The following is a 14,726-nucleotide window of genomic DNA, read 5'->3' on the forward strand; positions in this document are numbered from 1 at the left end:
AACGAATGAATGCAGACATGAATGAATGCGGGAACGAATGAATGCAGGGCTGAATGCCCGCCTGGGCTGCCAGAAGAGACACCGCAGACTGGGCGCTTACACGCCTCTGTTTGTCACAGCCCTGGAGGCTGGGCATCCAGACCAAGGTCCCGTCTGGTTCCCGGTCAGAGCCTGTTCCCCAGCCACCTTCTCGCCGTGCCTTTAATGGCTGTCCCGGGTGCGTGTGTTCAGAGCCAGAGAGGGATATGCCGTCTCTTCCTCTTCTTACAACGGATCCCCCCTCCCCAGGACCACCTCCAGCCAGATCACCCCCCAGAGACCCACCTCCTAAAGCCGTGCCCTCGGGGACAGGTCTCTCGTGTGGGAATCTGGGGCACAGACGTCCAGCCCACTGCGTTCCACCTCTGCCCCCCACTCGTGTCCTCCTCTCATGCAGACCGCAGGCCCCCGAGATCTCAGTCCCTCCAGCACCAACTCTGCCGTCTCGACTCAGAGCCCGTCTACACCTCGCACCCGCACCTCCCCAGACCCGAGCCCACGGGGCAGCAACACGTCCCTCACGGCCGCGGGGCCAGGCCCAAACCCTCACCCGTTCCTGGTCCAGCTCACGTCCCCACCCACCCACCCCAAACAGAGCCGGAATGTGCTTGGGTGAGCTCTGCTTGTCAGCTACGGCCAAGCCGCCAGGATTCAAACCCCACCTGCACCCATATCCCAACTGTGGGCAAAACACTCAAGTCATGTGAGCCTCAGTTTCCCCACCTGAGCTAAGGTGCCGGTGCCTCCCTCACGGGACCCACACTCCCCTAGCGGATCCCCTCAGTTCCCCAGAGGCCCCTCCAGCCACCGGGCCCTCGGTCATGGGCAAAGTCCCGGGCTAGAGGAGCTGCCCTTGACGTGAACAAGACTTGACCTCAGCTGGTCCTCACTGAGTGCCCGTGACCCCGCAGGCCCCAGGTCGGGGAGAGAGAGGCCAGAGCCGGGTGTCCGCCCTTCCAGCGGCCGGCAGGACCTCCGGAGAGAGGAGACGGAGAAGGTCTGGAACCTGTCCGCGTGATTTCTGCAGGACTCAAACACCTATGCCGTCTTCTCCCGTCGCGTCCCTGCACAGCCGTTCTGGAGGTCGGGAAGGAGCCCGCCCTGAGTTCCGCAGCCCTGGGACAGAGAACACGCCCCACACCCCCGTGCGCAGGGCGGCAAGGGCTTCTTGAGGTCGTGGGCAGTGCCTATGGTCGCACGTCTCTGCCCCCAGAGGGGGCCACCCTTCTGGGCCACACTGGACGTGAGGCTATCAGACCCACACTTGTGCCTGGCAGGCTATTTGCCCGCACGTGGGTGCATTCGGGCCCGACTTGCCTTCCCGGCCTTCTGCCCTCCTCCAGCTACTCGGGATACTTGCTTCCCTTCCTCGACACTTGACTTTGCTCACTGTGCAAGGTCCTCTCCCTATCCACCCCTGCATCCACTCTCCCGCCCGCCCATCCATCCATCCCCCATCCGTCCATCCATCCATCCAGTGAACAAATATTTAGTAAGAACCTGCTTCGTGTCAGGCATCGTGCCATCCGTTTGTCCCAATACCACCCAATCTCAACTCCTTGCCTTCCTTTGTGTTCGCTCCCATTTCTGAGGACCAGCTATGTGTCAGGCACTTTGCCAAACACTTACGCGTTACCTTATCTAATTTCCTCAAAATCCTCTTGCAGAAGGATAATTGTTCTTCCCAGTTCACGGATGTGGAAACCACGGCTCAGGGACACGAAGGGACGGCTCGAGGCCATCCGACTGGGGTTTGGACCCGGGTCCACCTAACTCCCGGTCCCGCCTGACCTGCCCCCTCAACACAGGCCGCTCTCTCGTGCTGCTTCGAATGTCGGCATTGCCGGTAACCGGCCGCCTCCCGCCTGGCTGGAAACTCTCAGAGGACGGCGCGTGCTCTGAGCACCGTCCGAAGCTCCACGCCGACAGGTTCTGTGACAGAAGCGTGAGCTGGAGAGGCCACTCCCTGGCGCCCCGCCCCAACTTCCCCAGGAAGCCCGGGCGCCGCGCATTTTCCGGCAGGGTGGGCCGCGTCAGAAACAGGGTCGGCCCGGAGGTGTCCGGAAGATGGGTGCACCGTGGGTTTGCAGGCTGGGCTGCGTCAGCCAGTCCTGCTGAGCGGGGACCACACGTGGGGCTTGTTCCTCTCCCCCCATTCCGGGAGCAGTGCCGCGAGACAAACGCGGCTTCAAGCCGTCTCGCGGGTGAAGGGACCAGAAGCGAGGAAGAAAGCCGACCGGGGCGGTGAGGGCTGGGGTGGCTCCAGCTCCCAAGTGGCCACCTGGCTCTGCGGCCCACGTCACCACACCACACTCTCCCTCCTCCCAATTAAGATAAGCGCACTTGCTCCGTGCCCACTGCTAAGTGCTCAAGCACACAGAATATTAGCAGGCATTTTCCACAATCTGCTCAGAAGAGTGTGAAAATGGTCCCTGCATAAGCCGGGCCGTTTCTCTGAAATAAAATCAAGGCTTGCTGGTTTCAGACGGGGGCTACATGCAGAGCCGATCTGACCAAACTACTCCGTGGAAAGTAAAAATAGTTCCCTTTCTTGCCGTCAGAGGCAGGAGCTGTGATACCGGACGCTGATCTAAGCTGGTGTCTTCGCCCGCCTCTGGGGAGGCATTCGGGGCAGGGACCCTGGGGATGTCACGGCTTCTGTGGGGGCGGCGTGGTCAGGGCCCCGGGCCCTCGGTGGTGCACACGCACCTGGCTGCTGTTACCACCAGGTGTGAGGAAAACGCCTAGGACAGAGGCCCAGCCAACAGCCTGGACCCTGTGAGCAAGGCCCCGTCCTGGTGGAGGCCGGGAGGGGCCCGAGGAGGGCGCCCCCCCCCGGCACGTCCCCCGGGGGCCTCCCCACCTGTCATACCCGGATGGAACCGCCCTGGGAGGGGGGTGGAGGCAGGAGACAGGCTCTTGCCCCCCCCCAACCCCCCCCCCGGCCCCTACAAAGTGGGCGCCCCGTCTGGTAAACACTGACCACCCACCCCCATCTGGCAGACCAGCCCCCCAGTGTCCGCACTGTGGGACGTCCCTATTCGGAGCCCAAGGGCACTGACCGAGCACCACCTGACACGCTTTCTTCCCAGACACCCGGCTGAGGCTGTGGCCCCGCTTTAACAAGAGGGGAAGGAGGGAGCGTGGTTTGTACTTGCAGCCTCAGCTGAGGACCTTGCTTCCTGCCTCCCTGGGAAAATGGAAGAATCGGAAGAGAAACCCAGGTTCCCGCCCCGTCGGCTGCCCCAGAACTGGCCTGTGGCGCTGGGGTCTCGTCAGCGTCTCGCGCTCCGGACGAACACCGCCCCCCCCCTCCCCGCCGCCTTGGTGCCCTGTCCCGTCTCAGAAACACCCCCTCTGCGGCACTGACCTGTGCACCCCGTTCTCAGCGAGGGGTGCCCCCAGGGGACACCTGGCAGCACTTGAGGACACTGTGGGCGTCACAACCGGGGCAGGGGTGCCCTGGCATTGGGCGGGCGGAGGCCAGCGGTGCTGTTCCACATCGGGCACAGCGCGTCCGCGTCCAGAGCTGGGAGGCGGCCCGCGCGGAGACTCGCCTGGCCCCACACGTCCCCGGTGCGGCCGAGAGTCCCTGCTTCACCGCAGAGCACGGCGCCTGCTGCGTCTAATTCCCCTGCACCCGCCCCCTCCGCTAAACTGACCTCATCGGGTCACCTGCCCCCGCGAGCCAGCGGCAGGACTGTGTGAGGACCGTGGCCTCCCGGAGGGAGAGACCCCAGGAACGTGTGCACACAGAGGAGAGGCCGTGTGAAGCTCCGCCAGCACCTTGGTCCTGGACTTCCAACCTCCAGAACCGTGAGACAATGAGCTACTGTCACACAGGCCGCCTGGTGGGTGGAGGTCGTCACGGCATCCCGGGTGGGTGCCCGGGGCACCCAGATGGGAGTCTCCAGCACACCACCCCCCCCGAACCTGCTTTCCAGCCATCCCGCCAACGCACTGGGCACACGCTGCCCCAGGACCTTGGCACTTGCTGGGCCCAGAGCATGTCCCGCCCTCACCTGTCTGACACCAGTCAGTCTCTTCCTGAGGCCTCCTCTGGGCACCTGGCAACGACACCGGTGTCACCCGCCAGCTCTGCCCTTCCCCCTTTCCCACTTTATTTTGTTTGCTCCTTAGCGTTTGTCAGCAGTTTGCCCACTGTGGTCGGCAGAATAACGGGTCCCCAAAGACGCTCACGTCCCAGTTCCAGAGCCTGGGGATGTGTTCGGTTGTGTGGCGAAGAGAGTAAGGTCGCCGACCAGCTGACCTGGGGCTGGGGAGGTTGTCCTGGATTATGCGGGCAGGTGGATGTGGTCACAGGGACCTGACAAGTGGAAGAGAGAGACAGGGAGGGAGAGAGGAGGGGAGCAGTAGAGGGAGACTGCGCAGGGACGGGGGGGAGGTGTGGAGGGAGACGGGGGGCGGGGTGCAGAGGCCCACACTGCTGCCCGTGACGGAGGAAGGGACGTGGCCCCAGAAGCAGGTGCCTGGACACTGGGACCCCCCACCCCCCGGGCCACAAGGAGCCAGCACTCAGGACGTCCCGCCTTTAGCCCCGAGAGGCCTCCGGAACCAAGAGAATTGCTATGTGCCGCGTTGAGCCTCTAAGTTGTGCTAACTGGTTTCATCAAGAGGAAATTAAACCTGCTTATCCTTGTGTCTCCCCTCTGTCCTCACAGGACACGCGAACCGTGAGGGTGGGGTCCACACGTGGCCTTGCTGCTGCGTGTCTGGTGCCCGGAGCTCTGCCTGGAACACGGCACCGAGAGAGCCGCCAGCTGGGACCCGGGCGGCAGGCCATGGGCGGAGCCACTGTGGGGTCACCGGAGCCACTGCACTGCCCCAGCGGACCTGGGCACACACTTGGGACTGACCCTTCAGTGCATTTTGAGCAAAAACCTCTGGCCTTCCTGGGAACACCCTGCAGATGTATTCTTGCAAGTTTGAGGTTTACACCATGAAAAATATTATTTGTGTTTACGTGAAAAGCAGTTGGGTTTTGGCTCGCGGTTTTGCCTACACGGACGCCACACGGGTGCCGGGCATTTCCCCCCTCCCCACCCCAGCCCCGCAGGTCCTGCCCTGGGCTTCCCGTCGTGGACGTGAGGACCCCAGCCTGCTGACTGCCAGATGCCGAGGGGCCCGCCGTGTGACCAGCATACCCGGGCGTCCAGAACAGGCCGGGTCAAGCCATCCTGCGATGCCTCCCTCTCAGGGCCAACGGCAGACTGACATGTCCACTGCGACCCCGTGGGGCCCTCGAGGGGCAGCAGAGGACCCAGCCCTCATCCACAGCAGCCAAGAGGCCCCCACCGCCTATAAGAAGGTGTCTGTCAGTGACTCTAAACGCCTGGGCTCCTGGACCTCGGTCCAGGAGAACCCACATTTCTAGAACACCCAGTCTTCCTGTGGGCAGCAGGACGCGCCCGCAGTGTGGAAAGCGTCAACGCGCTACCTGCAAACGTCGAAAACCGGCCGGGGTCTCGGCAAGCCTGCCTCGAGGTCTCTTCCCCGGTTCCCGCTACTAATCCCGGAAGCTCACAGACCGGCCGTGACCCCAGCCGCTCCAGACCTCCCTGTGTCGTCCAGGCAAGGCCGCCCACCCACTGCTAAGACCCCCACAGCCAAGGCGTCTCCCCGACCTTCGTCCTGGAGCCCCACCCCCACCCCGCACCACCCCTATGCCCCCCCCCTCCCCCCTTGCCTTCCCCCACGCATCCCCGCAGCCCACGCCCCTGGGCCCCCAGGCTGGGCCAGCAGCCGAGTCCCGCTTGTAACCTGGCCGCACAGGGGATACTTCTCGAGGCCCCGCCGCAGGCCTGATGCCGCGCATGCGCACTCCCCCCCTGGCATGCTGCCAGGCCCTGGGGCCGCGGTTTAAGGAACGATTTGCCCTTAGCTTATTTACTAAAACATGGAAGGCCGACAGCTGGGGTCTCTGAGTCCCCTGGGAAGGCCCACGTGGCCGGTGCGTCCTGACCTGACGACTACAGGTGCTGCCTGCAGGGGGGGGAGCCGGGGGGGGGGGGGGCGGGGAGAGATGCTCCCAGAACCGCCCCGCGGACAGCAGGCTGAGCGAGAAGGCATGGAGTGTGGGAGCTAGCATCTCCGTCCTTGATTTCTCGCGGAAACTCCCTCTTTCCCATTCTCAGTGTCCTGTGCTTCAGGAACCCAAGCTCCAGGAGAGACGTAAAGCTGAGGCTCCCCCGAGGGTGGGCAGAAAGGGCCAGGCTGCTGGTTCAAGCCTCACCTGACGCCAGCCACTGAATCCGGCAGTCCCAGGGGCCAGCGAGTCCTACTGGAGTCACGTCTGTCAGGATTGAGTTTTCCCTTGAAAATCAAAGATCTCAACTGAAGCCAGAACTGATAAGCCTCCCTCGAGGCCTGAGGAGATGGAGAATGCCACGGTGACGTCCCCAAGTCCACGTGGCTGACAGGTGCCGGGGCCCGACGGCAGGATGTCTCCCACACCACGTCTGCAGTAGTGGCTTCTTTAGTTTCTTACTTGTGTTCCATCAGACGGTGGCAGAAAAGCCGGAGAGAGCCTCCCTCCATCCGTCCCGGCCACCTGTCCGCGACCCCGGGGGGGACGCCGCCCTCCCAGACCGGATGCCCTCGCGGTCAGCCGCTCAGCAGCCCCGTTTGTTTCTTAAACAGGTGACCTGTCATTACCAAAACTAGGAAGCCTGTAGCGTCTGTCCAAAGTGTCAGCCCGCAGAGAAGAAAACCAGTGCGGCTGTGAATGCCCAGCCCACAGCCGGAACAGCTGGAAGTGCCCGCCACGGCCGGGGGCGGGGGGGCGGGGGGAGGCGAGCGTGTCTGGAGGGGGCCTGGCGAGGGCGGCATGGAACCGAGACCCCTCTCCGTAGCCTTGGAAAGGCGACAGTCTCAACGGCACCTTCCCGGTGGCCGTAGGATCCTGCGCCTTCCACAGAGTGGGTTGAATCGTGCTGGGCGCGGGGGCGACCCCCTGCTCAGGCCAGCTCCTCTGGCCTTGCAGGACCCCTCTGAGGACGGAGTGGCCGCCATCCCCACGTCACGGGGAGCACGCCAAGCCCCGGAGCAGGTGAGCCACTTCGCCGAGGGGTGGAGCAGGCCCTCGGGGTGACACAGGGGTCTCCACGGGGGTTATCTTGCTCTGGGGGACACTGGGCGACGTCTGGACATTCCCCGTGCCACAACTGGGCGCGCAAACCGGCCTCTGGTCTCTGTTCAGCCACCGATGTCCTGCAGGGCACGGGCAGGAAAGACCCATCCGAATGTGACAGTGCCGGCTGGGGAAGGCCTGGCAGAGGCCGCACGCGGACCCCCGGCCGCCCGGCCCCTCCAGCCCCCGGGGAGGCCCCGGTCTTCTGCCTGATAACTGGCAGGGCCTCAGCCTCGTGCAGATCTCATCTGAGTCCCAGGAGCCGAGTGAGACCTCGGATGTGCTTTCAAAGCCAACCAGCTAGACAGAAGGACGTGCCCCCACCGCCTCGGGTGGAGGCCAAGGGCCGGGCCCTCCACCCCCCGTCCTGGCTCCTGGACGTGTCGCTGTCCCCGCCTCCACCACCACGCGGCCTCTCCTCCCCGTCGTGCCTCTCTGCCTCCTACAAGGACACCCTTGTCCTTATAGGTCCCTGGACCGGGCCCGCCCTGCTCCAGCGTGACCTCAGCTGAACTGAGCACCTCAGCAAAGACGCTGTCTCCACAGAAGGCCCCATTCCGAGGGTCCGGGTGGATGTGACCTTGGGGCGTGACTCAGCCCAGCGCCCCGTCCACCCGCCCACTCTGCATCGCACTGCCTTTTGATGGCGCTCACCCGTGCCTGACCTGTTCCTCGTCAGCCTTCCTCCCTGGGGCACCTGCATCCCAATCGCTTACGTCTCCTGACTTGGCATCAGGAGCATAGCAGGTGCTCACTGAACACGAGGGGAATGAACAGCCACATGGGTAACTGAGTCTGCCTTCACGCAAGGAGGGGGACCCTCGGCTTGGAGAGGCTTCTCTACACACGGCCTCTGTGGCCTCCAGCATGCGGGCGGACGTCACGGGACCGTCCCGGGAAGGGTCTGCAGTGGCCCGCGGTGTGAGAGCCCTGCTGCCGGCCAGCACTGCCTCCCGAAGACAGGCCGCGGTCGGACGCGGGGCCACACCGAGGTCATGCAGCTACGAGTGCCTTTCAAACAACCGGGGAAATGAGTTTCTCCTTTCTGGGAATGGCAGTTAGATGGCAATTAGACGTGCTGGGTGGTTGGGAGACCGTCTCGGTCCTGGCGATCCTGGACGGAGTTCTGGGAACGGAAATCCCACTGGGATGGAGCTGCCAGGGACCCCTCTCGCTGCCCTCCTCTGGCTCCCGGCCGCTTTCCCTTCCAGGGTGTCTGGACCCTGTGGGAGCAGGAGCCTGGTCCTAAGACGTGGATCCCGCCCTGGAATGCCTCCAGGGGGGATGTGGAAACATACAGAGACTTATTTCTGTCGAGTTTCCAGCGAACCAAGGATAAACTGTCTTTTCAGAAAGCAGGGCCTTTGAAATATGCAGATTTCGGAGCTGAATTGTAAATGCAATCACTTAGCCCCGCACCTCCCGAGCGGGGATCATCACCAGCATGAATTATTCCTAGCAGCGCGGCTGCGGGGTCTCCGTATGGAGCCAGGCCTGGTGAGGTCCACGCTTATCACGGGATGGAGCGTCCCCGCGTCTCATTCCCCCAGACACAAAGGGCCAGGTCTGCCTGGAGCTCAGTCCTGTGTCCAGGAAGCGGCCTCGGCTGTCCTGACTCATCGGTGGCTGGACGGGGACCAGGGCCAGCCCAGCAGGCTGAGATGCACAGGCAGAGGGGAGGGAAGAAAGCAAAACCAAGTGCTGTTCACCTGCTCAGAGTGATGAAAGGTAACCACAGGCTGCTGTCAGCACCGTGCCCACGGCAGCTGGGAGGCGGGAAAGACGGTTCCCACCACACAGCCGCAGCCCCGTCCCGGCGTCCCGAGCGTCCTGCGTGAGGCTGGGCTCCAGCTGGGAGCGCTAGGGGCAAAAGGCCAGCCGATTACACGCTGCTGCCCTGCCAGGACCCTCGATCGCATCCCAGACAAGCTACAGCTGTCTTCCCGGCCGCGGCCACTTGGACAGCTGAGGCCAGCGGTGCAGGACGTCACGGCTCACAAAGCAGGTTCGGGAGGAGGAGGCCGGGCAAACGCAAGCTAGGAAGGTGCCTGGAACCAGCGGGAAGCCATCTGGGGAACTAAAACTCACCACGAACAGGAAAGCTTTCTGTGGAACGCACGCCCCCTAACAAGTGGAATGTCCTGGAACGTTTCCAGCCCGGACTTGCCTATGTGCACAGAAGAGCCCGGAACCCCTCCCGAGAAACACAGGGCTCTCAGGGCGGCTGTGCTGGGGGCGAGGGGCGAGGGGTGTCCGGGGGGGACAGCCAGACACTGGGCGCTCTCCCCAGACCCCAGCCACCCCCTTCTCCGCACCCTCTTCTGTGGGCTCTTGCCATCCGATCCACTCGTCCTTTTGTGACGCAAACGGTAGGGGGGCGGGGGGGGGGGGTGAGACCATCAGGGGCCTCACGTGGCTTCTGTTCTAGCAGAGCCTCTGAAACCCTGAGCCAGGCCTCCAAGGGGCAGAGAGCACATTCTGACCACTCACCATTCAGAGCAGGTGGGGAATCCTCGGAGAGCCTCCCCAAATTCAGCCTCTCGGCCGTGATATCTGCCGATCGCTAAGGCAGACACCACGGTGGAAGACGGGCACACCTCTGTGCGTGTGTCATCTGCGGCCACAGGCCCAGGGCAAACGTTGGGTAAAAATCCAGCATCACCACCTCACCCCCACCCCCACAGCCTCTGTGCAGCTCAACTAGGGTTTTATTATTAAAACGCAGCGCGGGGCGCCTGGGTGGCTCAGGGGGTTAAGCGTCCGACTTCGGCTCAGGTCATGATCTCGCGGTCTGTGAGTTCGAGCCCCGAGTCGGGCTCTGTGCTGACAGCTCGGAGCCTGGAGCCTGCTTCAGATTCTGTGTCTCCCTCTCTCTCTGCCTCTGCCCCCTCATGCGCTCTCTCTCTCTCTCAAAAATAAACATTAAAAAAAAGATTTAAAAAAACCTCAGTGCTCTCAGATTGTCAGTAGGATTTTTGCCTCCTGATCAGAAATCTGGGACCCCGCTGCAGTGGGCATGTGCCCCTTAGCCCCTGACCACCCGCTTCCCCTCAGGACACAGTCTGCCACAGACCAGGCTTCCCAAGGCACAGCCACAGTCCTGGAAGGACCCACAATCCGGACAGGATTTGGGGGAAAAGAAGGACATAGGGTTGAATGACACTGACTCCCGCCATGAGACAGATTCCCTTTTCCAGACGGTCTGGATCACCCATCTCTCCAAGGAGAGAGTCTTGGTTTCGTGCTAATATGTCCCTGCACGTGTCTTTCACTTGAGAATCTCCCGTTTCAGGAAGAGAGAGCGGGCTTGGGCTCAGAGCCCCGTGGACGTCACGGCCTGCACGGTCTCGTCATCGTCGCTTGGTCCCCTCTGCTTGTGGGTGTGGTGCTGATGTGCACCTGTGTTTTTAAACACATTTACTTTATGCAAAACCAATGAATGGTTTACAGGAAGGTCCGCTCACTTGCTCATTCCACAAACGTCTCCACAGCACTAGGTACACACACAATGCGGCCGGAGACCCCGGGTGTTAGAGCCACGGGCAAAACAGACAAAATCCCTCAGATGAGTCGGGGCCGGCGTCATCCACAAATACGGTGTAGACAGAGCCGGTCACACATGCGTTGCTGGAGCTCGAGAGGGAGCAGCGTCGAAACCATCTCTTTCCCAGACGAGCGCGAGTGGCCCGGGGCACGGGCAGAGCTGGCCGGACTCTCTGGCGGGCTCTCGTGTGCCATCCGCACAGCAGGCCCACGCTTTGACCCCTGACTGCAGGGTTTGGGCGGCAGTGGGTCGGGGTGGAGGGATTGATGCGTGCACTCTGCATGTTAGAAAGTACCTCCCTCTAAAGCAGCCGGCCCCCCACAGCTGGCAGCTCCCTGCCCGGCCCAGCTCCACCCAGAACCGTGGCCCCAAGGGTCGGAAGATCGCGTCCGGGGGCAGGAAGGAGCAGGGCAGCTGGGTGGTGGGTGGTGGGTGGTGGGTGGCCTCCCCTATGCAGGGAGGAGTCCTGGCCTCGCTGCACACGAGGTCTGAGGTCTGCTGGCAGGTGACTGCCTTCACCTGGGTCACGCCCACGACAACAGAGACAGAGCCGCCCGATGTGGCCGGAGCTCGGGAGAATTCTCCTGCCCTTCCCATCCCCCAGGGGCTGGCTTGCAGACCAGGCGGCCGACTGGGGACATCTCCCTCCCTCTTGCCACCAAGCTTAGAGGCTCCCAGACACCGCATTCATGAGACTCCCTGTGCCGGTCGTACCCACAGAACCATGGATGTGATTTAAGATATCCAGAAGGATGATTTCTGGCTATACGCATTTTTTTTCTTGCCTTGAGCACTGAATTTAGAAGCAACTCGCATGCACATACAGGATGTGACTACATTGCATTTCCTTAAAGAATATTTTCTCCCAGGTCCTGTGAATTTGGATCTATGTACACCATTTGTTAGGTCTTTGCTGAGGTCCACAGGACATCCTGAGTAAAGGTCACCAGAGCGGCTGAAGAAAGGGTGTGGGAAGAATGTCCTGCCTCCCGGCCCCACTCCTGGGACACCCCTTCCTTCCCACCAGCCCCTCTGAGCCAGGAGAGGCGTCTCCAGGAGGCAGTCAGGGCAGAAGAAATATAAGTGATACGTCATTTTCTTTGGATTCCTTCCTCTCCTTTCCACACTCGGTGGAGACTCCCAGGAATTATTTCCTCTACATTTCCTGAATCTGAAGCAGACAGGCAGCCATGGGGAGCACCGCCCCCGCCCCCCGTGTTCTTCAGTGTCCTTTCTCACGGGGAGTCGGGAGTCGGTACCCGTTTGGAGGGCTAAGCACTGCTTTCAAATGGCTTCTCGTGAGCAAATGTCAACCCTGTAGCGGCCCCTCCTTAGGGACCAGCCTGGGATGAGGGAAGCACTGTCTGTCTCGTCATTTCCAGGAACAAATACTGAGTGACTCCTGGGTGGGACACCTTGTGGGGTACACGGCCTCGAAGTGGGGTGTAAGACCCTCATCAGAGGAGAGCAGGGAGGGGAGACAGGGAGAGAAAGAGACAGACAAGGACATAGAGACTGTGACAGAGAGAGACAAAGAGAGGGAGAGAGAGGGAGAGGGAGACACAAGGAGAGAGAGAGGGAGAGAGACAGAGACACAGAGACAGACAGACAGAGACGGAGAGAGGGAGGCAGACAGAGAGAGAGCCTGTGGCACATTTGGAGAAAGAGGTGGGTGAAGAGTGGAGGAAGGGGAGAGGGGAACTGGGGACACGGGGGAGGCCGGGGTCAGCAAGGGGGTGACACTCGCGTTCCCGAACCACTCCCCTTGTCCCGCTAGCGTCGGGAAGGTCAGTCAGAGGTCCTGGGCTTCTCCGCCACCGAGAACCCTGGCTTCTTCTCACCTTGAAGGGCGAGGTGAGAACAGCCCACGGTGCTGAGCCGGCCGTCGCGATGTTACACAACCCGACGTGCTGCCAATGTTTTTATATAATCCTCCGGCTCTCCCCATAAAACAGACCATAACTCCCTGGCAAATACACTTCAGTAAAGCTACGTGCTGTCACGGGGCACGGCTCTTCCGGAGGATGAATCACAACATCGGAACGGCAGTGGCAGTTGGACTAAACTTTTCTCCCCTCGTGGCTGCGGCTCGGTGGGAGAGATCAGAAAAGCCACACGGCTCACTCGCGAAAGGCACCTCTGGGGGAGAGCCACGGGTCCTGGGGGGGGGGGGGCGGCGAGGGGGCACTTGGGAGGCCAGAAGGATGCTTGGCTGCCTCCCAGAAAGCGAGGGAGGCTGCGGACGGTCCCCTCATCCCAGCTGTCACCGAGCCCCTGGGTCACAGGGTGCGCTCCCGAAGGAAAGGCCGAGAAGCCCCCGCCCCCTGCGGGCAGGAAGCCGGGGCAGACCCCCGGCGGTGCAGGCCCGACACCTCCACCCAGAGCCTGCTGCCGATGCCTCCCGACCAGGCTGGCGGAGCTGCTGGTTCACTTGCAGGACAGCACAGAACAGGCAGAAAAAGCCCACTAATGAGGCAAACACACAAACTTCTGTCCTTCCTCCTCGTACCTCAGCACAGAGACCGACCAGGGACCAGCACCCACTGTATTCGGCCCGCTGCCTCCCAAGGTGGAAAACACCCATTCCTCCCAGCTGCAGCCACCGGCCCTGACCCTCGGTCACACTGACCCTCAGTGGCACTGACGCTGGGCTTGCTGACGAAGAGCCCAAGGACTGTGGGCTCCCACGCACCACGGCCCAGGGTCCGTCTAGGTGACTGACACCTGCCAAGCCCCTGCTGCTCCCCTGACTCAATCTGTCCGCGAGGCGCCAGCCCCCGGCCTCATGCTTGTCCCACAGCAACACTATCTGGAGGGAGCCCCAGGCGTCCCCAGGACGGGAGGCTGGACAGGCCCGGGGTCATAGGGAGGCACCTCTCCCCACCGGCGTCAAGGAACGCCACGCCGGCAACCGCCGAAGGGCAGCACCACCCTCCCTCCAGTGCCCGCGTCTTCCAGGAGCGAGAGGGGTGACGGCAGGCGAGGGCCCCCCGCCCCCACAGCTGCCGGAAAAGCAGAACCTGCCCCTCACCCTCCGACCTGGGCACGGCCTGCTCTTGAAGCAAGTCGTAGAGCTTCATTAGAGGTTCTCTCAAGTTCTCTCAGGGAGTAAGTTGGAGACGTCACATGTGGGCTGATGGGGAGGGCTCTCAAGTGTCCACTGGGTGCGTGCATGAATGAGTGGTCACCCAGGCCGCCGCTCTCTGCTAAGGGAGCCCTTCTCCTCCTTATCCGCCTCCTACCCAGCCTCCTCCAGAAGTAGCACGGAAGGAGTTTGACCCCAGCCCCTGCGGGGCCATCAGGCCCCTGGGGTCGGTGTGGGCTCCAGTGGCCGGGACACAGTGCGGTGTCCAGAGAACTGGGGACAATTCCCCGCCCTCCGGTCCCTCTGTCCAGCCCCTCTGTCCCGAGACGGACGCTGCCCGGGCTCACCATTCAGCTGGCTGTAGACCACCTCCTCCAGGTGGTCCAGACGCTCCAGGATGGCCTCGCGGTCGGCGAGCGCGCCCGCCTTGGCGTGCCGGCCGCGCACCCGGCGGTCGGCGCTGCGCACGGTCTGCACCAGCCCCTCGGAGCGGTCCTGCAGGCGGCAGTACACGGAGAAGACGATGATGCCCACGAACACCAGGATGTTGACCGTCAGCAAAGTTTTGATCTTCCTGGCCACCGCCATGAGCGCGGCTGGAAGCTGGGGGCGGCCTCACCCGCGGGGCATCCCCGTGGGCCCAGCGGCCGCAGGAGCCTCCGCCTGGCCCGCCGCTTCGGGGACCATGAGCCAGCCCGGCTGACCGCGGGGCCGCGGGGGAGGGGGGTGCTGTGGGGGGGGGCTGCGGGCTGACTGCGCGCTCTGCCGCCCGCGCCCGGGAGCTGTCCCTTCAGCACCACCCGCGCCCGCTCAGCGCGCCCGGGGTCCCCGCGCGCAGGGGCTGCCCGGGGCCGCGCGCGCAGGGGGCAGCCGGCATCGTCCGCAGAGGGGCGCGGCCCCGGCCCTGG

General features: G+C 63.0%; 1 protein-coding gene across 1 annotated transcript in view; it reads right to left on the bottom strand.

Moving 5' to 3' along the window:
* The window catches only part of GALNT9 (polypeptide N-acetylgalactosaminyltransferase 9), an 86,286-nt gene extending 71,880 nt beyond the window's left edge, over window positions 1-14,406 (bottom strand). The window contains exon 1 of the mRNA XM_049620707.1: window positions 14,166-14,406. Within this exon, the coding sequence (XP_049476664.1) occupies window positions 14,166-14,406 (241 nt within the window). The remainder of the gene's footprint in view (window positions 1-14,165) is intronic.
* Window positions 14,407-14,726: the final 320 nt, after the last annotated feature.

The sequence above is a fragment of the Panthera uncia genome (genome assembly GCF_023721935.1).
Source record: "Panthera uncia isolate 11264 chromosome D3 unlocalized genomic scaffold, Puncia_PCG_1.0 HiC_scaffold_9, whole genome shotgun sequence".
Classification (NCBI taxonomy): domain Eukaryota; kingdom Metazoa; phylum Chordata; class Mammalia; order Carnivora; family Felidae; genus Panthera; species Panthera uncia.